The following is a 27,014-nucleotide window of genomic DNA, read 5'->3' as shown; positions in this document are numbered from 1 at the left end:
CAACGCGTGCAATTGCAGCGGGACTAGAGCGTCGTTAACGTCATCACGGAGGGTTGGGCAGCGCAGCGCGGCGCAGCGGCAGCAGGGACATTCCGATGCACCGCCGCAGGCCGCCAGGCCGCAGGAAACGCGGAACTTGTCCAGCCGGCGGCCCTGTTCGCCCCGCCCCGCCCCGCCCCGCCCCGCCCCGCCCCACAGGGCAATTACCGCCGAAACGCGGCGCCGTTTTCGCCAGCGGGCAGTTTCACTTGCATTTCGCGACGGGGGACGCATGAAAACGGCCCGGGCCGCCATTGGCCGCCAAAGTGGGCGCGTCACCGCCACACTGCACCCGGCCGTCGTGGACGGGCTGCCTCCGCGACGACGCCGAGGACGACGACGACGCCCCGGACGCGGCCGCCGGCGCTGTGCTCGTTTTGAGGGCGTACGGCGCGGGGCGGCCGCCGCCACGGTGCACGGTCCAGTAGTGAGCGGCACGCCGCTACGCCCTCCGGAGCCAATGACGCATATAATGAGAAAGGCATTGTTTCTTCGCGGGCCGTAAACAGTTTGGTTACGTTTCCACACTCCGGGACGCGGACGCGCTCCAGAGCGTGCCGAGGCGTGCGCCGCGCTGGAGGACTTCCAGCGAGGCATGAGGCACGTGCGAGAGAGAGAGAGAGAGAGAGAGAGAGAGAGAGAGAGAGAGAGAGAGAGAGAGAGAGAGAGAGAGAGAGAGAGGATTCCACGACGACTTTCCTACTGCTGCGCGCGTTTAGCAGTAGTGTGTCGTCCCTGCGGCAGGCTGCACGGTTCCGTAAAGCACGGCAGTCACTCTGTCCCTCTCGCACTCGCGGGGCGTTCTGCAAGAGTGCGACAGAGACAGCGCGACGAAACACGCGGTTCAGAATCACTCGGCGGGGTGCACCTGGAAGCCGGCCGCGCTGGCAGCCCGCTGGGACGCCACTGGAGGCCACCTCTTCCTGCATGCAGGACGGCGCCGCCCCCGCTGGGGTCCGCCAGGCCGGGCCGGCCAGGCCAGGCTCACCAGGCCGGGAGCAGGCTCTGCATCACTCTGCGCGGCGCGCGTGAGAAGGCCGAGAAGGCCGCCGCGGTTATCAGCATTCACCTCGCCTGCGCTGCAGCCTGCACCACTACTTGGCTCTGGCCGGGATGAAAAAGCCAAGCGCCAAGCCGCAGTCCCTCGCGCAGTCCGCGGGGCCGCAGGGCCCAAGGGCCCCCGCGTGACTCCCTGGAGTCCACATGCCGTTACGCTGTAAGTAATTGGACACGAGTCCCGGAGCAATTAACGGCACAGACTGGGGACTTTAAGAGGCGATAACCACTTACGTTAAATGCGAGGCGGGGCGGGGCGGGGCGGGGTGGGGCGGGGCGGGGCGGCCCAGAGAGGCGCTCGCTCTTTATGGCCGCATGGCCCGCGTGCAGGCAGAAGATCATGGAGAGAGATAAGCCGCAGATAGAGCCAGCGCCGTCCGGCTGGCCGCGGAGCCGAGGGGCCGAGGGGGCGGCGGACGGGCCAGCCGCATCAGCCAGTGCGCAGGGCGCCGCCCCCGCGCCGTCCGACTCCGACTGGACATGGTCCCTCCGGCCAAACAACGGCCGGGACTCGCGGGGACGCAAAAGGCAAAGTTACATGAACGGTGCTATGGACGTTGGGGACTGGGGACGGCGCCGCGGCCGTGGACTGGCGGAAGGTAAAGAGCAGAAAATGGGCGGGGGACACCGGCGGGGCGGACTGCACTCCAGGAGTGAAGACATTATACGGGGGCAGAGGGCAAGCCTGGCGTGGCGGGGCGGGGCGGGGTGGGGCGTGGCGGTGCACATGCGGGTGAAGGGCGCCAGTCGGCCGCAGAGAGGGACACGCTGCTAACTACCGGCGCGCGTGGCCAGGCCGCCCAGGCCACAGTAGGCCACAGCAGCCAGAGCGAGCAGGGGGGGCGCACAACAACCCGACTTTTTCGACCTCTTTTTTCCGAGCGCGCCTTCGTGTCGTGTTTGTCCGCACCCCGCGAGGAGGACCCAGGACCAGGACCACACAGGCGCACCAACAACAGGCGGCAAACGCCACCGGCGCGGCGCCGCGCGGCGTCCATGCCAACGGCGGGATAACGAGGTGGCGATGACATGCACGTGCACGGCCCGGCGACGACGGCGACGGCGACGCCAACGACTCGCAGCGGCAGCGATGTTCAGCGACAAGCGGACAAACAATGGCACGTCCGAGGCAGGGCCAGGCAGGGCCTGCCCGCTGCCTCGCTGCCTGCCAGCGCTGCCAGCGCAGGCCGATGCCGAAGGGCCCCACCGCCGCCCTGTCTCTCTCGCACCGGCGCCGCGGCCCGTAGGGGTGCGAGGGAGACAGGGCGACGCTGCGGCTCTTTAGCGTCCAGGCTCGGCATGAATACCGAGACGCCCGCGCCGACGCCCTTTGCATATCAGCGATGCTCTTCAAGGCGAGGCGGGGCCCCGGCCCGGCTGAGGCCCCTCACTGGGCCCCACTGCACTGCACTGTGCACTGCACTGCCAGCCGCCGGATCAAACGGAACCTCGCTTTGCGGCCGCGGAATTTCTCATCCTCGGTGCGACGCGACGACCAGCGCGTCGTCATGAGAATTATAACCGTGTCATTCCCCTTTGTTTTTGCTCGCCGCCGCGTGTCACATTACACGACGGCGTGCCACGCCGTGCCACGCCACTCGACAGCCCAGTCTGCCAGCCCTGCCAGCCCCGCCAGCGCGAACGCGCACTTCGAGGCTCGGCAGGTCCTGCTGCAACTTCGACGACGCGCAAAACGCCTTCCACCGTTGTCGCCCGTGGAACCGGTACGGCAGATATGTCGCTGCTGCCCCTGCTGCCGCTGCCCCTGCTCTTGGTGGAGGCACTGCCGCGGCCGCCGCCGCTGCCGCACTATGAGTCGACACGACGGCGGTGCGGACAGCCCCACGGCGCTGGGGCCTTGGCTCGCCTTGGCTCGGCGTGGCAGGCGCAAATGTCAGAGGGCTGGCTGCGGGGGGCGGGGAGGGGGAGGGGGCACCGAGTACGCAGTGCCAGTAGTACGTACGCGCCGGCCAGCACCACTCGATCTGGCTGGCCGAGGCTGGACCTGGCCTTGGGGCGTACGCGCTGCGCCTCGGGGCCAGCATTGCGGCCAGCATTGCGGCGCCCGGCATCGGGCTGCGTGCGCCGCGCGGCACTGCAAGTGCTGCAGGGACTGCCCCGGGACACGGCACCTGCAGAGCAGCCGCAGGAACGCCAGAGAAAGTACCCGAGGGTTATCGGGGCTGATAGTGGACCAGGCGCCGCGACACTCTCTCTCTCTCTCCCTCTCCTACCACCATCCCTCCCCCCCCCTCTCTCTCTCTCTCTCTCTCTCTCTCTCTCTCTCTCTTTCGCTAGCGACCTGGCTGCGCCTGCCTTCGGGCGGGGAAGAACCACTTGTCAGTAGCCCAGGCACGCCTTTGGGACCGACAAAAAGCGCGCGAAAACAACCCTCGGCAGAACGCATGACTTTTGCAGGCCGGTGACGGGCGGTGACGGGCCGTGGGCCGCGGCCGGCCGGCCGGCATTCCTAGAGGGCTGTCCGCGTGTTCGCCACCAGGACTCCATGGCGGGCGGACGGCGGACTCGGCCCGACCGGATTCCCGGCTCCGTAAAGCGATGCGGATCCGCCGACCGTGGACGGCCTGGACGACGCGGACGACGGCGTCACGCAGTGTCACGTAGCCGGCGGCTGCGTCCGGGAGCACCGAGAGGCTGCCTCCCTCCAGCGCCGCCCCACTGGGTGAAAGGGGAGCGTCGGCGCGGACGCGGCCGCGGGGCGTCGTCGCACGCCTCGCGCAGGACTCGGGTTGCGTCGCCCCGCGTCGCCCGGCCCTGCCCGGGTTGGGGGCTTTCTTGAGGCGCGGGGCACGCCGGGGCGCGGCGTCCAATATCAGCCAGTGTTGACTCCCAGGCCCCAGGCTTGGCCGGCTTGGCCTGCAGACTGCTTACGAGGGTCGTCTCGTCGCTGTCTCTCTCGCACCAGGGTGCCCATGAATGCGAGAGAGGCAGAGCGACGAAAACGACTCTCGGAATGAGTCGCGACTGTGGTACTTGACGACGGCGCCCTCGATGGCTCGCGTGCATGGCGGGGGCCGTGGCGGCCATGACGGCCATGGCGTGCACTACGCGGCCCGTTGGCCCGTTGCGTGCGACCGTCCACTACTCTACTAGTTCGCACAGTGAGTAGGGCCGATAAGGCATCCCGCGACCCGCCGGACCCGCCCCGGCCATATGTGGAGCTGCGCGAGCGAGCGTTGCACGAGCGCCGAGCGGACGTCGCAGCGTCGCAGCGTGGCACGAGCGTGAGCCTGGAGCGTGGAGTACGGACGCGGCAGTCACCACCAGGCCCTAATGCAAGCTGCAGCACCGCAGCCGGCAGACAGCGAGCATCTGTCCAGTCCACTGCCGGCAGGCAGCACCGCCGAGTGATGCGTGGCTGCGCGGCGTATCGCCATAAGGAACGCTAGCTCGGCCAGCGCGGCGCCGGCGCGGCGTCTACTGTGCCCAGTCCACTGAACAGGGGCGGGGCGGGGCGGGGCGGGGCTGGGCGTGCGATGCCCTTGGTCCGTGGGAACCCGTCGCGGGGCCGGGCCGACGCCGACCAAGCCACGCGAAGCCACGCCATTCCGCGGCCAGCGGCACGCAGTCGCGTCTGCCGCGAGCGCGCGCTTCTTGGAGTGAAAAACGCCCCACTACACCACGGGCTCTTCGGCACGGGGTTGTCCATTCCTCTGATGACGCCGCCGCCAACACCGCCGAGAGAGCTGTGTGTGGGGGGAGGGGGCACGCGGCGAGGAAGAGGAAGCAGAGCGGCGCGGCGTGTCCGGGCGTCGTCCTGGAGGACAGCCCACGGCTACTGGAGACCAACACCGGAGCTGCTGCCCCGCCATTTGATCCAACTCACACAGGCTCGCACACAGACGACACACTCGCGACGAATCCTGCGCGTAGTACTCCGCTCCGTACTCGGCCCCAGCGACCGACGGCGGCAGCGACAGCGCCGCGGGCCAGCGGTGGGCGTCGGTCGCGGCGTCGCGGCGTCGTCGTGGCGACGACGCTTCGGCCCGGGCGGGGCGGGGCGGGGCGGGGGGGGGCGGGGCGGGGCGGGGCGGGGCGGGGTGGGGTGGGGCGGGGCGGCTAGGTCGGGGAGCAGCGCGGGGCGACGTCACTCCCTGATTCACCAATTAGTGGCCGTCGTCGAGTTTTCGCTGGAATGCTCTGCCTGCTCCGCTCACTGCCACTGCCGAGGCATCGCTCCGCCGCGCCACGCCGCGGTCCTCCCTCCTCGAGCAGCCCGTCGCCGTCCCTAGCGTCCCGCCGCGCCAAACAGCGCCAACGCAAACACGCGGGGGTTGCGATCCGTCTTCGCGTCGCGGACTCATTCCAAGAGTCGTCACTCCGTCTCTCTCGCACTCGTAAGACACCCCGCGCAAGTGCGAGAGTGACAGAGCGACGAAAACGACTCTCGGAATCAGTCTGCTGTTTCGCGAGGGAACGACGGAGAAAGCCCCAAGCCTGCGCAGCCTGCGCGCCGCCAACACGGCCGTGTTTGTTTCCGACGCCCGGCCGCCCCGCCGTCCGCGCCGTCCGCAGCTGTTGTTCCGCGCCAGGAATGCATTCTGCCACTGGCCGCGCCGCGCTGAAAGGCTCAAAGGCTCGACGGCTGAAAGCAAGGCCAGCAAGGCCGCCGCGGTGGTGGTGGTGAAGGCAACGGCGTCACTGACGACTTGCCGACAACGAGTGCCATACGCCTCGCCGTCGCGGCGTCGCGGCGTCTCTCTCCCCCGGCTCCGGCCAGTGGTCCGCGTCCGCGTCCGCCTTTGTCCGGCAGGCCGCCGGGCAGGGTAGGCAACCCGCTGACGCCGACGTCGCACGGCTGCCTACCCAGCAAGGCTGTTGCTGGCCGCCGCGTCCGCGTCGCACCGCGTACCGCGTCGCAGTGCAGCGCTTGCGGTCGGCGGCGGCGCGGCCACAACACAGAGCCCGGCCTCGGCCTGCCGCTGGAGTGCGGCTGGATCGTGGACTCCAGCAGCCCGCTCCAGCAGCCCGCTCCAGCAGCCCGCTCCAGCAGCCCGCTTGCCGGCCGACCGCGGCAGACGCAGCCGTGTTTCCGCCGTAAAGCGATTCATTTATTCCGCGAGTGTCCGACGGCCGGCACGGCCCGGCCCGACCGCACCGACGCCTGGAGCGGCCTGGAGCGGCGGCAGTTCTCCAGCGCCGCCGACTCCACTGCCGCTGGAAGGCCTGGAGGCGAACCCGCACCACTGCAGCGGCCGGACTTGATTTTGGCGGTCAAGATCTGTCATTTCCCCCCCCCCCTTGCCCCCTCCCTCGACACACTCCGCGCCCACAGTGCAGGCGGAGTACGAGTGCAGTCCATACATCTTGTGGCGACCATCTCACACACACGCACGACACACAGACACACAGACACGCACGCCCTGCTCTGACCGCGGCCCCGCGGCCCCGCGGCGGAGGGGGCATAAGTATGACTTGATATTCATGTCACTTGCCTCGTGGGCTTCGCCGAGGCTTCGCCGAGGCTTCGCCGAGGCTTCGCGCGGGCCGCATTCCGGGACGACCCCGAGAGAGCACGTCGTGTACTACACCGTCCTTTTGCTTTCCTTCTCTCTCTCTCCCTCTCTCTCCTTTCCATTTCCCGGCTTTTGTGCCTATCATAGCCGCACGCCCAGCCGAGGCGCGCCACAGAGCCCAAGCCGCAGATTCAACTTTCAAAAATTGTGTTCACTGTACATTCCCAACGACAGTTTATAATGTTCTGTTTTTCTTTTAAGTCGACAGGGGCAAGGTAAGCCACCGTCTCCACACCGATGTGTTGCGGCACAGGGCGGAGGCCTACCTCACAGGCGCTACAAGGACCATGGCACGGGCCACCCAAAAAACAGGGGGAGCAGACTAAACGTCTACGAACAATTCTAGTCACCACCTGGCACCAATTTTGAGCATTATCAGATCTGGTGACAAAATTGCAACCAGCCCATGACAAGTTGTTACTGGCTGGTTGTTTGTCCCCAGATTTGGTGGCCACTCCACTCCACTCCCCAAGCGGGCCATGGTGCGCCACGTGGTCTCCAGCAGCCAGCACTCTAACGGGGCGACGCTCTGCCGGCTTTGCCCGTCCTTTCCATTCTTTTCCATGTGTGCGCTAAGGCCCGTGGGAATCCGGGCCCCGGCGGGTCGCGGGCCGGCGCCCCCGGGGGCTGGGGCCGCCGCTGCCGCGCTGTTAGGCCCCACGACGTACTCGCCAGCTGGACGAAAAAATAATATGGAGCGACAGGGAGCAGCTCCTTCCGCTGCGTCCTCCAGCCACGCACACGAGGGGGGGGGGGGGGGGGGGGGGCAGAGCGGGCAGTTTGAATGACACGGGCACCAGGGAGATGAGGAGGACCGCCTCGCCGCGAATAATGAATGGGCCGGCCTGACAGGTGTGCGTGTGTGCGTGTATGAGCGCACGTGTGTGTGCGTGTGCGTGTGTGTGTGTGCGTGTGTGCGTGCTAAGCCACCGCTCGTTACGAGTCTAATTGTAGCGGGGCATTCCGACGACGGCTCCTAATCCGAGTCCTCGGCGTCCTCGGCCGGAAGGGAGTCGAATCAGGGGGAAGCTGGCTTCGGCGGGATCCTGGGCTGGAACGGCGGAAGCGACGGGCGGCGTAGACAGGAGTCCCAGCGGGTCACACGAGGGGGTCACTGCGTCGGCCAGGGGAAGGACCTGGGGGACCCTCGCGGCGCCGAGGACCGCGTCGATGCCCCGCCGATAGCGCAGTGGCCCTGCCGCCGCGAGGAGGCGAGGCCAGCGGACTGCATCCAAACCGTGCTGCCTCTATCTCCAACTCGTGGAGCTTCACTCGGAGAGCGAGAGGGACGGAGCGACGCGCCGAGAGGCGGCACTGGCCGCCACCATTAGGGTTAATCACGAGTTAAAAAGGCGCGGCAGTGTAGTGGCGCCCCGTCGCGAGGGCCGCGAGCAGGACCACGGCGAGAGAGAGTCCGCGGCGATGCGTCCGCGGAGGCGGCAGCGGCAGCACGGGAATCGACTAGAATCGAACGTCGCCGATGTCACTCGATTTTCCACCTTCAGGGACGAACACCGGGAGGAATAGCCAGACGCAGAGGGAAACCGGTAGACTGTAAAACACGGCACAACAATGACAGCGCCGCGCCGAGCGAGCACACCTCGCGCTTCGTAAGCTCCCCCTCCCCTCCCCCTTTCTCCGGCGAGCAAAGCACGGCAAAGCGGCAAAGCGCGGCTTGCATTCCGCGAGGGGCACGTGCAGCCGCGGGCACGGCGGCCACGGCCAGCCCATGCCAGTTCGACTATGAGAAATTCGCCGACACGTTCGTTTTCCTTTTATCGTTATTGCAATTCGCTGACCGCGGCGGACCGCCGCGGGGTGGCGCTGCCTGTGCCTGCACTGCCTCGGTGCGGTGTGTGGAAAGCGGGCAGCGGAGTGGAGTGTGAGGGGCCGCCAATGGGGCCGCGGGCCGATTCGGCCTTTTGGGGCACTCTATACCGAGCGATCCCGGAGGACCGTTTCGTCGCCCTGTCTCTGTCGCACGCACGGTGCGACCCGCGGGGGTGCGAGAGAGACAGAGCCGGTCCGTTTTCCCTCCGTCGATTCCGATGGACGCGGCGAGGCGACTCGGCTCGGCCCGCAAACGGACGCGCACACTCTGAAAGGCCATAAAGGAATCCCGACGGGCAGTGCCGGGCACCGGTGCTCGCTTGCTGCAGCTTGCTGCTGGCCACGGCGGGCGGAGCAGGGCACGACGCCGGTGGAGGGGGTGCGCGTTCCATTACACCGAGTAGCGTGCGAAGCACGCACGCACACATGCACACACACGCGCGCACACACGCACGCACGCGCCCCGCGTCACGGAGACCAATCATTACGATATCATTTGGACGTCGTCATTTCCCCATCATTTTCATTGAATCGAAGAGGAGCGGGACGTGGCCCCACTTTGGCTGCCGCTACCCGGAACGCCGACGGCGCTGGACCGCCGGCCGGACGACCACGGCGACGACGTCGCCTCGCGGCCCCGGACGGCGACGACCACTCCCATTGTTTGTCGTGCTCGTCGCGTGCGCAGCGCACAGCAGTGCACCAGCAGCGCGCCAAACGGCCGCAGTGGCCGCCACCGCCGCCAGAACGCGCCAAGTCGCCGTCGCCGTCGTCGGCGGCCTTCCGCGGATCGGCGCGCTGACCACGCGCGGCGACACAATCGACACCGCGCGCCTTTCGGCCGCGTCGGCGGAACCGGGGAGCCTCGCACTGCGACGTCGACGACACGTCGACGGCGACGTCGACGCTCTCGCGGCACCGGATGGCCGCCGCCTTTGTCCGGTACGCCACCGCCGTCTCCGTCGTCATCGTCCACGTCGTCGCGAGGGACCGCGAGGCTGACACAAGAAGAAGTCGCCGGCCGCGCACCACGTCGGCGCTGCGTTAAAAAGCCCCCCTCCCCTTCCCTCCCTCTCTCTCTCCTTTTCAAGACCTTTTTAGTTTTCCGCTCCGGACCACTAGTCCGTTAATTAGACTCAGTTGGAGCTGCTGTGTTGGAGCTCTGCGCGCGTGTGAGTGAGTCCGTGTGTGTGTGTGTGTGTGTGTGTGTGCGAGGACCTAGCTGCCACCCGTCCGCCCCCGCCCCCGCCCCCTGGCCCGGGTCGGGGCCCTCAGCGTGTCTCCCGCGCGCACACAGGACCGGCAGCGCTAGCGCCGCCAGCAGGCCGCCTTGGAGGAGGACGTCAACTCCGTGGGAAAAGTCTTCATCTAGGGCAGACTGGGCAGACACTGCTCCGAACGGAGTGCGGAGGGAGCGCGGCGTGGCGGCACGGCCGGCACGGCAGCTCGAGCCCCGTCCGCCTCATCCCGGCCGAGGCGGCGAGGCGAGGCGAGGCGGTCACCGCGTCGCGGTAACACTGCCCCATTAGTGCCAACGTGCCAACACGACGTCTTTTTTCGCAAAATGCAAAAATAAAAACGGAACGAAAAACGACGACGAGGAGGACGGGCGGTGAATTCTCCCGGCGAGGAATTCCCTCGAGATTGCGATGAATGGGCGCGGCGCGCGGCGAGGTTCTTCTTGCCGCGGAGCGCGCAATTAAAAAAGCATCAAAGTTGAAATATTTTTTCAAGCGAGGCAAAAAGGAAGAGTGGCGAACAGTCTACCACGACCATGGGTACGGCGGTGGAGGATGTCGAGGCCCAGGGCCCCGAATCTTCCCTCAAACACATGTGTCGTCGTCTGGGCTGGTCTGGGCGGGCACGACGAACGCGTTCCCATCACCTTATAAATTGCTGCAGCGCTGCAAAGGGGCAAAAATTGCATCTGACCTACCCTGAAAAAACGGTTCCACGAGGATCTGGGGCATTCTTTTCAAATCCGCATATCTAGTCACAGAGACACACTGCGGCAGGCGGTTTTCGTCGTCTCTGTCGTACTCACAGAGCGTTCCGTGAGTCGGAGAGAGACAGAGTCACACCTGTTGCACGTGGCCGCCCCCTCCACATGGCTTCCTTCACACTTGTTGTCACTCATCCCCCCCCCCTCTGAAACCGAAGCAGGGCCGGCGACACGAGACGCCCCCGCGGAGACGACGAGGATGACGGCGACGGCGACGCGGCGCGCAAAGGGCCTTATCGGCGTCGACCTCGGCGTCAGCACCACGCCGTCAGCACAGGAAGGACGGGTCGCATTTAGAAATGCAGCGCGGACAGAGATCCGCAGCGTCAGAACGTCTTAGAGAATAACAAGAACAAATCAACAGATAGCACAGCACGGCCCGGCACAGCCGCACACTGCGTAGCGTAATAATGATAATCTCCGCTTGCTGCCTCTCGTCCGGCGTCCCTCGTTTCGCGGGCCTGCAGAACGACGCTCGTCCACCGCCAGCCTTCCAGTGTAGCGGCGTTCCAGCGTTCCAGGCGGGATGCCGGGGCATTCCACCTTCCAGCCTCACGGCCTGCACGGCCACACCTGCACTGTTGGGGCAGCGCGGCGGTACGCGGCGGCCGGCAAGCCCATTTCATCAACCAGCAGTCACCGCACTGCCAGCCGCCGAGCAAGACGAGCCGCACACCAGAGCCTCCTCAATGAGAGGGCGAGACAGCGCTTCTGTCGACGGGATAGGCAGCCCGCCTGGCGCGAGAGAGACAGTCTCGACTTGACTTGAGAGGCTGGACCGCAATTGATGGTGTGCCGTTTCGGGCCCGGCGCTGCATAGACGTCAATGTGACAGGCCGCAGTAGACAAAGAGGGTGCTCCAGCAGACTTGCTCCGAGGGCCGTTCGCGTCGCTGTCTCTCTCGCACCTACAGGGTAGGCCGAGAGAAACGTCTCTTGCAATCAGTCTGCTGTCGATATCCCATTCGCGAGGTGGCGAAATAAACTGATGGACTCTACATGTACAGACGAGCCAAATTTTAACCCCCGCATTGATTACTACATGGAAGAGCCAGCGAGCAGCCAGTCAAGCAGCCAGCCAGCGGCCAGCCCCTGGCAGTGCCGCGAGTGGCGGTGCAGCTAAATGGCGAGCTGTTCCATGAAAGGACTTTGTTGGCAGAAAACGGCGCGCCGCGTGACAGTCTGACAGTGCGCCGTATAAAACAAAAGCCGCGACAGTCCGGTCGAGGCGAGGCGAGTCCGTCGCCGAGCCGAGGATGGCCGAGGAGGCAACCGGTAACACGAGAGCAGAAAGAAAACAAGTGCAGTGCGCAGCCTGGCGAAGCCTGGCGCAGCCTGGCGCAGCCACCTGAGTTTCGCGAGGAGGCCGTCGAGGAGGCCGTCGAGGAGGCCATCGGGGAGGCCGTCGAGGAGGCCGTCGAGGAGGCCCTCGAGGAGGCCCTCGAGGAGGCCGTCGAGGAGGCCGTCGAGGAGGCCGTCGGGGAGGCCGTCGAAGAGGCCGTCGAGGAGGCCGTCGGGGAGGCCGTCAAGGAGGCCGTCGAGGAGGCCGTCGAGGAGGCCGTCGAGGAGGCCGTCGAGGAGGCCGTCGAGGAGGCCGTCGGGGAGGCCGTCGAGGAGGCCGTCGAGGAGGCCGTCGAGGAGGCCGTCGAGGAGGCCGTCGAGGAGGCCGTCGAGGAGGCCGTCGAGGAGGCCGGGCACCCTGGACGAACCCGACTCTCGGCATCAGTCTGCAGGAGGCCCGGTGCGATTCGCGATGCGCCCATAACACGCGACGACGTCAGAGAGTCGGACAGCGTGGAGTCGCCCCCGAAAAGTTTGGGGCCGCCTCCTCCTCCAGCCGTGTTTGCCCGCTGCTGCGGCTTTTTACGGCTCGCATAAAATTCCGTTGCCAGCTACTTAAAAGAGATAATTTTATGCGTTACGCCGCTTTAAACAACGCGGCGGGTCGTCGACGGCGCCGTCCTGGAGGAAGCGGAGGACGTGGAGGAAGGGAAGGTGTCCACGACTCTGCCTCCGGTCACCGCTGCACCCGAATCCAAATCTCTCTTTTCCAAACGACACGCATGGAGGTGCTTGTTGTACTGGTCTTTGTCTCGGCCTCGGCCTGCCTCGGCGCCGCCGAAATGGAGGGCGTTTAGGGCCAACCTCACTCGACGGCGTGCGGCGTGGCGCGCACTCGGCGGGGGCCACGCCGCCACGCCGCGACGCCACGCCGCGATTGGTCGTAAAGCTGCGGAAGTCGTAGCCAGCAGCCAATCAGGGCGATGGCGCGATTCGGACGGCGACTCCGCGTCAGGAATAATAAAAATAGGGGCCTGCAGAGTGAAAAGAGAGAGAAAGAGGGAGGGCTCGTCCGGACCGTCGTCCTGTCGCCTCATTCCGAAAGATCGTTTCGTCGCTCTGTCTCTCTCGCACTCGTGGGGCGGCCCTTGGGGGTGCGAGAGAGACGAGTTAGGCGGCTGCTGGGTTATTGCTAGCGACCCAGCTAGCTAGCTATTGCACGCCCGTCCTGCCCGTCCCCGTCCTGGACAAGCTGGTGCAGCCCAGTGCAGCCTGCACTGCAGCCTCACGACGCGGAGCCCTACCCCGCCGCCCCGCGGACCGAGACCGCGCGGCCACTAGCTAACCACCGGTCCCAGTTTTCACACGGATGTCATATACGCGCCACGCTCGCTGGTCGTTGGCCCGCGCCTGCACCGCCTCCATCCTCCATCCTCCACGTCGTCGTGGAGGCCGTGCCACTGGTGGACAGCCTGCGATTCCAAAGGCTGGAGCGAGCCTTCGATTATGATGATGATGATGGTGGTCTTCTAGTCGTGGATGACACCGCTCGCCTTCCGGAAAACTGCATGATGACCATGCGGTGACTCGGTGACTCAGCCACACTTCACCGCGCCCTCGCCAGGAAGGGGCGGAACTGGAGCAGAGGGTGGCGTACGGCCGGAAAGGGGCTGAATCAGCCGGTGACGTCATTCGTCGGGGTTGGAGTAAGCGCCAAGTGCCAGGTGAGCCACCGGGGGAGCCACAGTGGCTGTCTCATTCTAGTGGTACTTTGAAGTGGCACCAGTGGCGCCCACAGAAATTTCCTTTAGGGGGAGCGACTGATTTCCAGCCCCTTACAACTCCCTATTTTCCCTTCTCTTCTTTTTCCTTTTCTTTTTTCCTTTTCTTCCCCTCTCCTTTTTCTCCCCTTTCCCTTTCTCTTTTCCCCTTCCCTCACCCACCACCGCAACCACCCACCCACCCCAAACCAGGGTCTGCGCTGCACCCACGTGTTGGCGCCACTGAGTGGCACTTTATTGTCGCACCCAATATCGCGGACCCCTTGACCCCTAGATAGCGCGAAAAGCAAGTAGGACTCCGGGCGTACAGGTCTGAACCCGCACGCAGGTGCCCGCGCCATGCGTGTCGCGGACTTGGCGGCCGCCGCCGAGACACAGTCTGGACACAGTCTGGACACAGTCTGGACACAGTCTGGGTCTGGACACAGTCTGGACACAGTGCAGCAGGCTGATGCCGCCGATCCGCAAAGTGCTTTCGTCTCCCCGTCTCTCTCGCACTCACGGGGCGTTCCGTAGGGGTGCGAGAGAGACAGCGACGAAGCGAGTAGTGAGAGTATGGCATAGATAAGGGTGACCGCTCGTCCTTGAGAGTGTATGAGTCAACACGCCCCGGTGTGGCGTCTTTGCCAACCTGCGCCGTAAGACTGCACACTGCACTGTACTCGGGCAGGAACGAGCCCGACGGCTGCCAAGGGTGGATCCAGGATCGCTTACCTCTCTCGTCCACGAGGCTGTAGGCGGCGGGCAGCAGGACCAGGACGAGCACCAGCACCCCGGCGTGCAGCCACGGGGGGCGGAGCCGGCGAGGAAGTAATCCCACTGGCGGCGACATGGCCGACGACGAGGACGCACACTGCACCTGGCGTCGCGACGTCACACACGACACACGTCACTGGCACTTGACACAACACGTCGCACTCACGCCCTCATGCACACCGCAGCCGCATGCAGACACTGGGGCGGCCACGACTGGCCGCGGGAAGCACAATAACACAGGTTCACACACACACTGGACACTCGCGCGCGCACTATCGCGATAACCCGATAACCGCAATAATAGCGCTATCGCTCTTGTAGTCCCACTGACGCACAGATCGGGCAGGGTTCAGCCCCGCGGATACCTGGCGGTGGCGCGGCCGCTCGCGCACGCCCGCACTGTCATGACGACGCGAGAAGCGACAACTCCAGACCGGCAACGACACCGGCGACGGCGACGGCAACGGCAGGGCGTACGACCGCCGTCCTCCCGCGGCACAACACTACTGCTGCAGTCAGCGAGCCGCTCTCCACCCGCCCCGCCCCGCCCCGCCTTGGGCCCCGCCGAGCCCGCGAGGCGCTCCACGCCGCCGCTCCACGCGCTCCTCGAGAGGTCCGTGTGGGGAAGGGGAAGGACAAGGCGCTAGAGCAGCGAGCACACTGGAGCACACCACACCAGCGACGCGGGAAAGCGGCGCCCCCTTGCGCGTGGAAATCTCGCTGTTTGAGTGCGCCAGTCTGACCGAAATGACAATCACTACTCGCCAGTGGAAGCAGGAAGATGGCTTTCCTGCCCACTGAGCTCTTTTCGCGAAAACCTGTCCGGAGGTGTGCGGACCCTCCGCTCCGCTCCGGCCAACGGGGAGTCTCTTCTCATGGGCGGGGTTGGATCAGAGAAGGATAAGGGATCGGGGGCAAGGGGTTGCGGAAGAAGTTGCCTACCAAAGCTGCTTAGTCACTCCCATTTCGACCCAGATCCACGCCTGTCTAGGGTGCCCTCCATAGCTAGAGTAGAGAACAAAACTAAAAACCAAAGTCTCGTTCTGGAAGGGAATACAGTTGCCATTTTGACGAACCGACTTTGCCTGCCTTGCCGCCTGAAGCAAAGTGCCTCTTTTTGGCGTACCCCGCTCCCCGCTCCCGCTGGTGGAATGCCTCATGACCGTCAAATCGGGCTCCGCGGTTCCCGAAAGCTAAACAACAGCCGAGTCGCCGAATGCCCCACTTGTTTGCATTGCGAGCAATTCGCTGTCTCGGTCGGACATGAAAGCCAGTGGCCCAGTGCCCGCCGCTCATTGCTAGAATTGATTTCTCATTGGTAACTCGTGACCACTCGCGGGACGCCCAGCCCAGCCCAGCCCAGCCAGCCGCCCAGCGCGGTGCAGACTGCGCGAACGAGATGGAACCATGGAACGGAGGGGGAAGGGGAATTTCAACCTAGGAATACTCTCTCATCGCTCTGAGCGGGCTGGCACTGAAAAAGCTTGCGATTTGAGGGGGAAAAAAAATAGAAAACTGAGATAGATAAAATATTTAATTCAACATAAATATAAGGTATTAATCAAAGAATGGATCTGGATGAATTTGATCAAAAATAATGAATTGTCTCTAGAACACAAAATAACTTTAGAATATATAGGCTATCAGTCGGCTGAAGAAAGAAGATGCAAAAATAAAAAGTTCTTAGCAGTTTATAAAAAATAGAGACTACTGAAAAAAATTATTCGGCACTTAAATTTTCTTGGCACAGTTGAATATACATGTAAGGTAAAATGATTTGTGATGTTCAACATGTGTCTACAAAGGCACCTTAACTAATACACTAGTAATTACATATCTAAACATGCTGGCATGCTCGCACTTCACTAACTCAAAGTCAGCATTTCAAAAACACTAGAAATGAACACACATGGGTTTTGAAGGACAACTTCAAAAATAATGTAATGTAGCTGTTCAACCATTTTTCACACATAAATGATGTTTCCACATACAAAGGAAAACATCTGCTCACAACACACAACAATAAAAAATGCTTGGTGCAGACAAGCACACACAGTGACAAATGTAAGAGATGGAAGAATTGCTTCATCCATGCAAGAGCAAAATACAAGGGATATCTCTGAAGGCAAATTGTATTTATAACAGTTTGTGATTCTTGTGTCCTTGCCAGAAAAGTGATAGAAAAAAGTGATGTAACTAAAAGGAATTAGATATAAAATAAGAAGCAGTACATAGTTAAACTAAAATTATTCAGGTTATTAACTTCTTTTAACAAATAAGGTAACTCTATCCACATTCTCTAATTTTTTAATTTGTTTTTTTAAAAAAGAGCAAACACATTTATTTTACCAAAATTACCAATATCTCAGAACATTTAATTGCTGCAGAGCGAGTTGTTGTTCTCTTGTTTTCTCAGCCCCAGAAGAGGCACCTTCTTCCTTTTTTGGTTTGAGTGACTCCAAATGCTTCTCCATTTGCTTGGTTTGAATGAGATTCACCAACTCTTCAGTAGACACACCCTTGTACGAACCCCTAAAATAGAAAATAAGAGTTAGTATTACATCTTGAAGAAGCAATGTCTAAATATAATGTGCCAAAGTAGGCTTTACCTGGACTCCTGCTTTAAAAGAGACTGGGCAGTAAGGCAGGTTTGTGGGTCAACTCTGGTGCGTTTCATGAACTCTGCAGTAAGTTCCTCTGGGGAGAGGATTGCTGATCGTAGAGATGAAGAAGCACCACGTGACTGAAACATGGAAAGAGACCACGGAAAATGGGATCAGAAAGGAGAATAAATAACAAGACAAAATGACAAAAAGAAACAGCCCAAACATAACATACCTTCAATGAAAACCACCTTTTTCTGTTATTACTGTCATTCAAGCTTGAATTGGTGCTAGATGAAGCAGCAGACTTCCCTGGGTCAGGGCTACTTTTTTCCGGTGCACTAGAAACAATAAGAAAATTTAAGTGTGTGATGATAGAAGAAACACTCACTAGAAAGCCTCTGTACAACAAACACCCATGCCTAACACCCATGAATCACAAATACCTCAAATCTTTTAACTGGCGCAATGCCATCTCACGCTCATGTTTTGGAATAAGTCTAGCATTTCTCTTTCGTTTAGCTGGTTCCGGTTTTGAATCTGCTTTCCCCTTAGCTAGTTCTGGTTTTGAAAGGGAATTCTTAACTTGACTGGCCATGTATGATGACTTCACTGGTTTGTTTTTGATATGAGAAAGTGTATCGCTGAATGAACGGCTTTCCGACTTTACTCTAATGGCAGTACCTTCCTTCTTACAATCTGATCTAGGCTCAAACTTGGAACCATAACGCTTTGCATTAATTAAATCAACTAGCTCCTCACATGATGGTCTTGCTTTAAAATGAGGCAACCTCCAACAAAAAAGGAAACTCATAAGTACACCCCTCAAAAAAACAACTGTGTTAGACAAAGATGATTTGAAGTGTTAGAAAATAGTTGTTACCTGCTAGAAAGCCGAGCCATTAGTTTGGCTGTGAAGAAATCAGATTCTGGATTTGCTGGAGCCTGCTGATCAACACTTGAATGATTAATAACCTCCTTCGTAACTTCTTCAGGAGAAAGCACTGCAGACCGAAGGCAAGCAAATCCACCTTGAGCCTGTAAACAGGAAAGAGAAATAAGATTATTTTCAAATAATGACCATTAAAAAATTTTACAAGAAAGACTGTGTTTCAAAACAAACCTTCAAAGAAAACCACTTTCTTCGAAGAAAGCTGTTACTCAATTCAGGAGTGGTAGGTAAGTCTTTCACAGACTTCAAGTTTCTCTGTTGACCAACTCCATACTTTCCGGGGGCCGATGGGCGTCCTGTGCTTACTTCATCCACAACTACACACTCATCTTCCACTTTCTCAAGTTTCGTTTCTTCAAGAGATTCTACTGCCCCCCTCACTTTCCGCACTTTAGGAGAAAGCGGAGACTGGGCAGGTGATGGCAGCAATCGTTTGCGGCTTGATCTGCTTTGAATGTTAGGACTGCAAGTTGAAGCCTGTTGTTTGGGAGTTTGTTTGGATGGAGTCCCTTGAGTTGGAGTTTGCTTTGCTGAAGATTGTCTTGAAGGAGACTGAGGCGATTGTTTCATTGCAGTCCGGTTTAATGGCGACCGTCTTGGAGAAGATTGAGGAGACTGTTTGAGTGAAGTCTGCTTTAAAGGAGGCCGTCTTGGAGAAGATTGAGGAGATTGTTTCAGTGAAGTCTGCTTTAATGAAGACTGTCTTGGAGAAGATTGAGGAGATTGTTTCAGTGAAGTCTGCTTAACTAGAGACCGTCTTGGAGATGATTGAAGAGACTGCTTCAGTGAGGACAGCTTTGATAGAGACCGTCTTAGAGAAGGTTGAGGAGATTGCTTCAACGTAGGCGGCTTTGATGGAGTCCGTTTTGGAGAAGATTGAGGAGGTTGCTTCAGTGCAGCTTGCTTCAATGGAGTCCGTCTTGGACTAGATTGAGGAGATTTTTTCAATGCAGCCTGCTTTGGCTTTACAGCCAGTTTTGAGGGGGTCGGTTTTGATCTGGTTTGTTTGGAAGGAGTCTGTTTTGATGGAGCCTGTTTTGATGTATCCTTTTTCATTGAGGAAGCTGTCAACTTTGAGCTTGACACCTTAACAGTTCTTTTGGCGGATGCTGAATTGCTCAGGGACACAACATTACTTATCTTCAGAAATCTCGGTGAGCTCTTGTGAACATTAGACGCTGCTGATTTGGGTGTTGATGGTTTCACATTAAGTGGTGCAGAAGAAATCTTCTTGGGTGAAGATCTGAGGTTTTGTCCAGAAGATACATTCTTCAGGAGCTTTCCCGGTTTTTGTTTGGGATCACTTGAGGCAGACTTTGCAGACAATTTTGCAGGGCTGCTTTTAGAAGCAACTGGTACTTTAACCGACGGTTTTCCAATCTTCTTTGCCACATTTTTCTTGTTCTTAGAAGAGAGCAGAGTAGAAGATGTCTTCTTTCTCAAAGAGCTTGAAGCCGTTGATTTTACTGTCTTTGACAGTGATGATAGACTCTTCCTGGTCTGAGTGCTACCACCCCGTGCACTTGGAGCAACAGCATTTTCTTTAGCTGACTTCCGCTTGGCAACCGCCACCCTGGTAGTCGAAGAGGCTGAAGCCCTTGTCTGTCGCCGCTGAGTCATACTGCAGTTGCAGTGTGCTGGAGGCAATAATGCACCTGGGGAAAAGACATGACATTATGACACTGCCATCAAACAGCTGAAAAGTAAAAGACACATAGCTTCTGAAAAGTTCAGGAGGGAATACAAAACGGAAAACGCGGCAAGAAGGTGAGTATTTCAATTTTCACACTCTAGTAAGGGAACAGCAATAAAAAGGGTGAAAACAAGGCAAGCAGGTGCAAGGTGCAACAGGCCCTGCTGCCGCTGCTGCAACTATGGCTAGGGGTGGGCCGTGGGCCGCACGCGGCGTAAACAGAAACTTTGGCACTAAAGCTCAGCCAAAAGGTTTCAAGGAGGTATTATTCGGAGAGGCGGAATAAAACTGAATGGGTCAGGAAAAGAATACCTCAACAGACACTCCGTGCGCGTACTTTTCTGCAGAAACAAGCGCAACAAGCTTTTCTCAAACAAAACAATCAACAATCAGGCAGCCGATAATGAGGTCTGTTGGGCAGAGAGAGAAGCAGCCGGAAATGCAGCAACAGGTTAGGAACGCAGGCATTTTTCCTACAAGGCCATGCATTTGTTGTTGCTGTTGTTGTTGTTTCGGCGCGAGGCGCGAGTATTTCAGTAAGTGCTTCGTTTCACTTTCATTTCAGTTTGATCGCTTGTTTTGAAAACTACAGTGTAGTTTTTCTTCTCAAAGTGGTGGAAATCGGTCGGGAGCTGTAGACAAGGCCAGTTATTCTTTGTCTCTTCCTTCCTAAATAACTGTCACTTTCATGCAGTGAATGGTATGATGTCAGGTTGTTTGCTCTGAAAACATGTTTGTTATTTTATTAGAATTTCTGTTTAGTGGTTCTAGTTTATGTGTGGAAAAAAGAAATAAATTTCACATCACGCTGATCTCTTTCCCTCCTCATTCAAATGTCAAATTTCTTTCTAACATAATGGGTTGGTTGAAAGGTTACTTCTAAAATGTCGTTGCTCTGTTCGTTTGTTGCAGAAGATTCATATTCACTGTCTTAAACCCCCATTTCCCCCTTCATCATTCTCTATGTCGGATAAGAAATCAAATGACTCCAAGAGTAATGGCTGGAATGATTGGGCCAACAAGAAAAATGATTGGAATATCTCAAACAGCAAACGCCCTAAACTAGATATTCACAAAAACCACTTAAGCCAAACATCATCTAATTCCAAGAACACCCTGCAAGCTGGTACTTCCACTGGCCCTGGTCGATCTGGTAGCTTCCGCAGGACAAATTCACTGCCTACTTCCTCTAGCACGTCCCCTCAGAAAGATGTGCCAGTCAACCAGGAGGAATTTGATGCTATGGAAGCAATAGCTATGGCAGAAGCAGCAGCTGCCATTGAGTTAGAAATGGCAAAAAAAGATCAGCGTAACCTGCCGTCAACATCCTCAAAGAATCCCTTGGACAAGGTTGATTTTAAGAAAAATGGCAGCAGTGGGTTTGAAATATTATTTTGTGAAGAGATTGCTGAAGAAGACGTTGAGGAATGTATGCTACTTGCATCTCAAGTATGGTTTGCCCCATTCTCTTGAAAATTTCTCTAGTTGTTTTCGCTGTATATATATAAATAGTTTTGGTATTTTTCAGGAAATTCAAGCAAGTCAGAATGCGCCTCCTGTTGCCGATTCCTCATTCTCTCAAGCCTATAATATATTTTCCAAAGGCATTGATACACATTCATCAATATTAGAACCTGGCTTTAAAAAACCTCAACCTCCCAACAAAATAACTCAAAATAATGCTGCTCATTCAAGTTTGAAGACCGCAAATGTCAGACCAACTGCCCCCCCTCGTCCTGTAACTAATCGAAACACATTTGCCCCGCCTGTACCCAAATTTAATAATGTCGCTGCTCAAGCTAGGTAAGTCAGTTAACATCAAATTGATTTGACACTAATGACTACCTTGTTTTCCATTTTAAAAATATCTCAATCATTTCAGGAATCCAATTACTAGTTTTCCAAAATTGTCAACAACCAGCAATCCTCAAGCAGGTGAGTCTTAAACTCTACTTTTTTATTTTTATGTCTTTTGCAAATTAGTATTTCATAAAGGAATTTTGACTTTCAGAAGCTGAAGTGAGGCGGTTAGAGAAGGAAAGAGAAAAAGATCAAGAAGCATTAAAAAGATTGCAGGAGCTTGTCCGAGACAAAGAGGGAGAGGTAAAAAGCCCATCAAGTGCCGTGACTATCAAATAACTATAGCCTGATGTTAACAAAATTCAACAAAGTTATTACTGCTTGCAGGCATCCATCCTTAGATGCCAACTAAAAACAGTATTGGTTGAGAAGGATCGAGAAAAGTCAAGAAGTAAGCGGAGTGCACAAACAAGTGAAAAGCAGTTCCAAGACCAGTTGAATGAGCTGATAAAGAAAAATGAATCTTTGGAGATGAAGTTAAGGTTTGAGGTCAGTCATTGTCTAATATTTTTAGTAGATGAATAAGCACAGTCAGCCTTTGAGAACCTTCTCATCACTCTTTTCATCTGTTCAAAATTTATGCTTTGCTGTTGTATGTAGGAAGCTGAAAAAAAAACTGCGTTGGAACGAGTTAAACTCTTGACAAACAACAGTGAGCGTTTGAGAGTAGTTGAACCCAGAAGTCCAAGAACAACTTCATCTCAATTTCAAGCTGCTCACTCTTCTAAGACTCCTAACCGACAGAAGCACACAAGTGCATTTATGAACAGGTAAGTTACAATAGAATCTGGCAACAGATCAGTCTGCTAATTTTAATTTATTTGACACTGTTCTTCTAGTCAGTATGTGTTCAAATGTGTCTTTCATATTTCTGAATCAAAGTCAACCTTTTTTTTTCTGTATTAGATCTACCTTTGAGGAACATTTGCATTCTCAAGCACCCTCCACTAAACGGCCCAGATTAAATGACGATGAAGAAATGCTGGATTCAGATTGTATGCAAGGAATAGAGCCAATTCCAATTCCTAAAGAAGTGCGACCTGAAATGAAAAGTGTTGGGGAACAAACATCATTTAATGATGATGGAGGAACCCTAGCTCAAATAATTACTCCACTAACCAGTATGTTACTCCAGAGTTGAAGTTTACTTCATGAATAGAATATTTTGTTATTAATTGTTTTTATCACCTTCTCACCCTCTGTATCTTTGCAGTGCAGCAGATTTTGTCCGAAAGATTAAGTGGAATCCATCTTTCTACAGAAGCTTCTAAATCAGAACTTTGGAAACATGAAGATTCCTGTATAGATGAGACTGAAACTATACCGACTTTAAGGCGTCTTAAAGAAGAGTCAAGGTCTCGAAAGAGTATGTATCATGATTATTATACACCTGGACTATGTGATATTATTTCTTTTTTTTTTTACTCCAATGTACATCTTTTATGTTTGAATGGCAGGGCGTGTGGCATTAGATGGCCCTCATAGACCAAGCTTTCTTAATTGTGCCCCAAGTTTACAACATTTAATGAGCTGGAATGATCCAGTAGTAGATTGCCTACCTACCAGAGCATCTATTTGTGAGGTACAATTGAACTGAACAATATGAAGTGAGGGATGTAGTCCCCTAATGCCTTACAGTTCACTCACATGTTCCTTTTCACCTTTCAGATAGTTGAAGAATTTTCTGGAATCTTACATTATAATCTCTTGTTACTGCAAGATATTAGTCGCCCATCAGACAAGGAACTTAGGGATAGAGATCAAGAAATTGTAAGTCGTGGTATAGAGGTTGTACCATTGAAAAATTTTGATCTTCTCGATGAAAGGTTTGTTTTTAGAAAACAACATAATCATTTATTCTGTGGGAACATTAAAAGCTCTCAGTATTAAAGAAAAATTGTTGTCCATCTTTCAGGCAATGGTACAAGGAGGAACACGGTGTTGAACTTCGGAGATCCCTTGGGATAGCATGTGAAATAGCATCAGTGTCTAAATTTGCTGCCTCTCTTGTAACAGGAAATATAGATCCAAGTGAAGTTTCCCTGAAGAGGCACAAGTTTACTGAGGTAAATTTCTTTCTTAAGGGAAGTATCTTTCTAATTTTGAGGAAACTCAATATAACTGAATAACATTTGTTATAGTTACCAGAGTATGCTTTCCTGAGACAAAGCGCCACAAGTGAAGAAGGGGATAGTTTCTACATTTTAAGAGTAATCTGTGATATTTGTACTGTTATAGAAAAACAGGTAAGTCTTACTCTCAAGGCTATGGTACGATGCCCGGGCACCTTCACACTTAATTTTCCCCGTAAAAATAAATAATTTTTCCATTCCCTTCAGAAACTTACGATTGCTTTCAACGGGGTGCTTGCTGGTATTTTGACTCTTCTTAAAAATTGTGCAGAGCACAAAGTAGTGGAAGGAAGGAGGTAAGTGAAGACTAGCATTCTTATATTCATTAAATACATGTGATTTCCCGTTCAATCTTATGTATATTTTGAATTTAAAATCTCTTTTAAATAGTCAAAGCTACTTCCTTGATGTAATACGTCGGGTATTGATTGCTAGACCATCAAGCACAGTTCTGCTTTTATTGATGGATCTTCTGATTTCTGTTAGCAATTGTGAAGGCATCATCAAAGGTTTATGCATCAAATGTGGTAATGTGAATTATGAGTCTTTTATTTATATCATTATGGTATTGATTAATTTTTAAGATGAAGCCCTTAAAATTTTCTTTTTCAGGTGAAGATGACAATGTTTTTGAATCATTGGAAGGATTATGTACTTTTTCACAAGGTGACAATATTTCCTTTACTTCTGATAGTTCCATGTTGGCTTCATTCAACCTGTGATTTTCTTTGCACCAACAGACACGTGTCCCCTTCAAATGCTCTTCATACAACTGCGACTGGTCTCTGAGGCAAACCGTTGGCGCCTTGTCGACAGTGTCTCCAGATGGGTTCATAATGTGATTGCAGCTGGTCCTGCTGCACCATCTTGGATTTTATCTGTTCCTGGCAGTAGTGAAGTTTCGCACATAGAGTGTTGTGCGCGCTTCACATCTACTCTCATTATGCTGTTATTTGATGTGTTTGAAATGCTTCAAAACATTGTTGAAGAAAGAGGTCTCCTATTCTTTCTTTATCGTTTTCGTAAAGAAAAAAGCTCTTTGACGTTTTGTGTAGACCTAATGAGATCTTATTTTTCTAGAATTACCTTCCTCTTCGATTTCTTCATCAACGAAAGATGAGGTGTTGATTCGCATTATGAGAAGAAGTATTGTGATACTGCTCAAACTTGTGGAGAATAATATGTTTAGATTCATGGGCCGTGTTGAAGGGCTTTATGAGATCCTTGTACAAGGCATTGGACGCTTGAAAAAGTATCTCCATCTCTCTCCATTGATGGGTAAGTCAGTACTCCAGTACTCAACACACCTCTTTAAATCTTTCCTTTTTAATTTTTTAATTTTTCAATTTTAGAGAGATACTTGGAAGACCTCCTACGATCAGAGGAAGACATCACATCTGAATCAATGACATCTGAAGATCCCTTCTGTGCCTCATATTTAAATAATGTTACTAATATTCTTAAACTATCATGATCGCCTATGTACCATGCCCATAAATCATTCTAGTCAAAATACCTTTCTGGCATCTTAGTGACAATAAATTATTATATTAGGTGACAGTTATTCCATGTAGTACCACATTCTCTTCTACCATAACGTCATCCAAAACGGCGTTAAGAACTCGCTCACACCATCCACTCCATGTAAAGTGGCCCTTTGTCCTTTACCAAATGCCAGCTCGCAAAGGTAAGTTTGGTCTCTTTTCCCTCTCTTCAGTACGCTCCTTTGGGAAACGCCTTGCCTTTTGTTTTGTCAGGCGCAAGTCCACCGGGGAAGGGAGGCGGCGTGGACGCGGCCGCCGTCGGCGACCTGGTGGCATGTTGGCGGCCGTCCAAGCCTCGGCGCCCAAGCTGCCGCGTCCCCGTGTCCCCGTGCCGCCGAGGCTCTGCCAGTGTCGAGCCAGTCCGTGCGCCCGCCTGCAGCCACCCTGCCACCCTGTTCATCTTGAGTCCCTCAGTCGAGCCCCGCAAAGCTCAGCCTTGCGCAGTACCTGCCCCTCGCTGCCTCGCTCGCCGTGCCGCTGGCTGCCCTTCGTCCGCGCGCGTGCCCTTCGCTCGCCCCCAGCCCTGCGGAGGCCTGCCCAGGGCTGCCCAGGCCCTGCCCTGCAGCCGACGCGTGCCGCGTGTGATGTGAATCGTGTCGCGCCGTGATCACGTCGTGACCCCCATCAGCAAGTCCGGGGCTGCCTAGTCGCCTGGCCTAGGGGCCCCGCACCGCCCCGCCCCGCGCCGCCCCACGCCGACGCCCCAGGCGTCTCTCTAGCCAGGGTGAGTGTTTGCCGCTCGGACTGCCCGAGATACATTCCTGTGTTTACAAACTCGAGCATTTCGCGGTCCGCGGCGCAGAGGCTAGGACTCGAGGGTTGACGGCCGTGCTGGGCGGACGGCAGTACGGTGCAGTGCGCAAGCTATTCGCGGAGTTGGCAGCCAGGGACCTGCGGTGCAGTGCCAGTCTGCCAGTGCCACCCCTTGCTCTTGCCTGCTCTTGCCCCAGTCGGGCCAGCGGGGTGCTGGTCGCGGGATCCCTGTGCCCTCATCAGGCCGACCGCACCCGTTACCAGACTGATTCCAAGACTCATTTTCGTCGCGGTCTCGGACCTTTTATATACGGGGTGCTCCGCGACCGCGAGCGCGGGAGAGACGGGAAACGACTCTCGTAATCTATCTGCGGCTGTCACCAAGGCTGTCACCAAAGTCGCACCCCAGACGAGCAGAACGGCCGTGAACCCGCCACTCGCCGCGCCGCGGCTCCACCTAGCCCTAGCCGTAGCTCTAGTCTGCCGCGGCCTCGGACTCCCTCGCACTCCCCGCCCTCGCCGTCATTGTGAAATCGAATTCGGACAGGGACTTGTTGGCGGCCGCAGCGTCGGACGCAGCGTGTCCCGATCAGCTGCGCGGCGTCGTGGTCGCTGGCAGGCCTGGCAGGTGGCGCCGCGCCCCGCCCCGCCCCGCCCGCCGCGCGCTGACCCCTCACCCCTCACTTTGTGTCCCCGAAACGAAACGCCCCCGCCGCCGCCCTCCCAGCGGCCCGCCTCGCCCCGCGACCGCCCGGCGCCGCTATTTTTGAAATCTTTTTCATTGCCATCCTACGCGTCGGGGTGGCGTCGCGACGTGACACAGGGCGCCCCGTCGTCGGCCCGGCTGACGTACTGCCCGCCAGTGACGCCCAGCTTCCCGTCGGTCCAAATGCGCCGATTTACAAGGCCATATCTGGCGAATGGCTTCGTACGCGACGAGGACTCGTCATCAGTGGCGTGCGCAGAAATTTAGAAAGGGGGGGGTCAGGCCACGCTTTTTGCCTACTTACAGGGGGAAAGTGACGCAATTTGCCTACCTTTCAGGCGGCTGTCTAGTGGCCAAAGGGGGGGTCATGACCCCCCTGACCCCCCCCCCCCCCCCCCTTGCGCACGCCACTGCTCGTCATTCATGGAACAAAATATAACCACGTTCAGGCAAACCGCCTGTGTGTTAGTGAAACGTTGGCCAATGCAGC

The 27,014-nt window shown here is 56.4% G+C and overlaps 3 protein-coding genes across 6 annotated transcripts in view; 1 reads left to right on the top strand and 2 right to left on the bottom strand.

The window, feature by feature from the left end:
• LOC117653548 (epidermal growth factor receptor) overlaps positions 1–14,772 on the bottom strand; it is a 134,021-nt gene extending 119,249 nt beyond the window's left edge. The window contains exon 1 of the mRNA XM_034399312.1: positions 14,240–14,772. Within this exon, the coding sequence (XP_034255203.1) occupies positions 14,240–14,357 (118 nt within the window). The 5' untranslated portion in view covers positions 14,358–14,772. The remainder of the gene's footprint in view (positions 1–14,239) is intronic.
• Positions 14,773–16,512: 1,740 nt separating this feature from the next.
• Positions 16,513–20,000, bottom strand: LOC117653554 (serine/arginine repetitive matrix protein 2-like). 2 transcript variants are annotated; one of them, XM_034399321.1, is made up of 7 exons: positions 19,842–20,000; positions 18,008–19,491; positions 17,768–17,922; positions 17,331–17,675; positions 17,120–17,225; positions 16,891–17,024; positions 16,513–16,813 (listed from the first exon to the last, which is right to left on the bottom strand). In XM_034399321.1, exons 2-7 carry the CDS (start codon positions 19,454–19,456, stop codon positions 16,636–16,638), a joined length of 2,367 nt encoding a protein of 788 aa, XP_034255212.1. In that variant the 5' UTR covers positions 19,457–19,491; positions 19,842–20,000; the 3' UTR covers positions 16,513–16,635. The 2 variants fall into 2 exon arrangements, with proteins under 2 accessions (XP_034255212.1, XP_034255214.1); XM_034399323.1 differs by lacking the exon at positions 17,331–17,675.
• LOC117653550 lies at positions 19,950–25,085 on the top strand. 3 transcript variants are annotated; one of them, XM_034399315.1, is made up of 19 exons: positions 19,950–20,065; positions 20,442–20,978; positions 21,058–21,332; positions 21,412–21,464; positions 21,541–21,632; positions 21,717–21,878; positions 21,990–22,159; positions 22,296–22,510; positions 22,603–22,755; positions 22,847–22,971; positions 23,058–23,215; positions 23,305–23,455; positions 23,531–23,635; positions 23,729–23,817; positions 23,912–24,048; positions 24,134–24,187; positions 24,262–24,516; positions 24,602–24,799; positions 24,874–25,015. In XM_034399315.1, exons 2-19 carry the CDS (start codon positions 20,493–20,495, stop codon positions 24,993–24,995), a joined length of 3,000 nt encoding a protein of 999 aa, XP_034255206.1. In that variant the 5' UTR covers positions 19,950–20,065; positions 20,442–20,492; the 3' UTR covers positions 24,996–25,015. The 3 variants fall into 3 exon arrangements, with proteins under 3 accessions (XP_034255206.1, XP_034255205.1, XP_034255207.1); XM_034399314.1 differs by lacking the exon at positions 19,950–20,065 and adding an exon at positions 20,072–20,229 and having other exon boundaries at positions 24,874–25,085; XM_034399316.1 differs by lacking the exon at positions 19,950–20,065 and adding an exon at positions 20,088–20,172.
• Positions 25,086–27,014: the final 1,929 nt, after the last annotated feature.

Source organism: Thrips palmi, unplaced genomic scaffold (assembly GCF_012932325.1).
Source record: "Thrips palmi isolate BJ-2018 unplaced genomic scaffold, TpBJ-2018v1 HiC_scaffold_8, whole genome shotgun sequence".
NCBI lineage: Eukaryota > Metazoa > Arthropoda > Insecta > Thysanoptera > Thripidae > Thrips > Thrips palmi.
The sequence above is the reverse complement of the archived record's forward strand: the minus strand, read 5'-3'. Positions and strand labels throughout refer to the sequence as shown.

Bases quoted from the DNA above. Each gene is read 5' to 3' on its own strand.
- LOC117653554 (XM_034399321.1), bottom strand. From the start codon at position 19,456: ATGACTCAGCGGCGACAGACAAGGGCTTCAGCCTCTTCGACTACCAGG. The intron at 17,676-17,767 runs GTAACAACTATT...TTTTTGTTGGAG, and splicing joins ATGGCTCGGCTTTCTAGCAG to GTTGCCTCATTTTAAAGCAA. The intron at 16,814-16,890 runs GTAAAGCCTACT...TTTCTATTTTAG, and splicing joins CTTTTAAAGCAGGAGTCCAG to GGGTTCGTACAAGGGTGTGT.
- LOC117653550 (XM_034399314.1), top strand. The intron at 20,979-21,057 runs GTATGGTTTGCC...GGTATTTTTCAG, and splicing joins GTATGCTACTTGCATCTCAA to GAAATTCAAGCAAGTCAGAA. The intron at 22,756-22,846 runs GTATGTATCATG...TTTGAATGGCAG, and splicing joins AGAGTCAAGGTCTCGAAAGA to GGCGTGTGGCATTAGATGGC.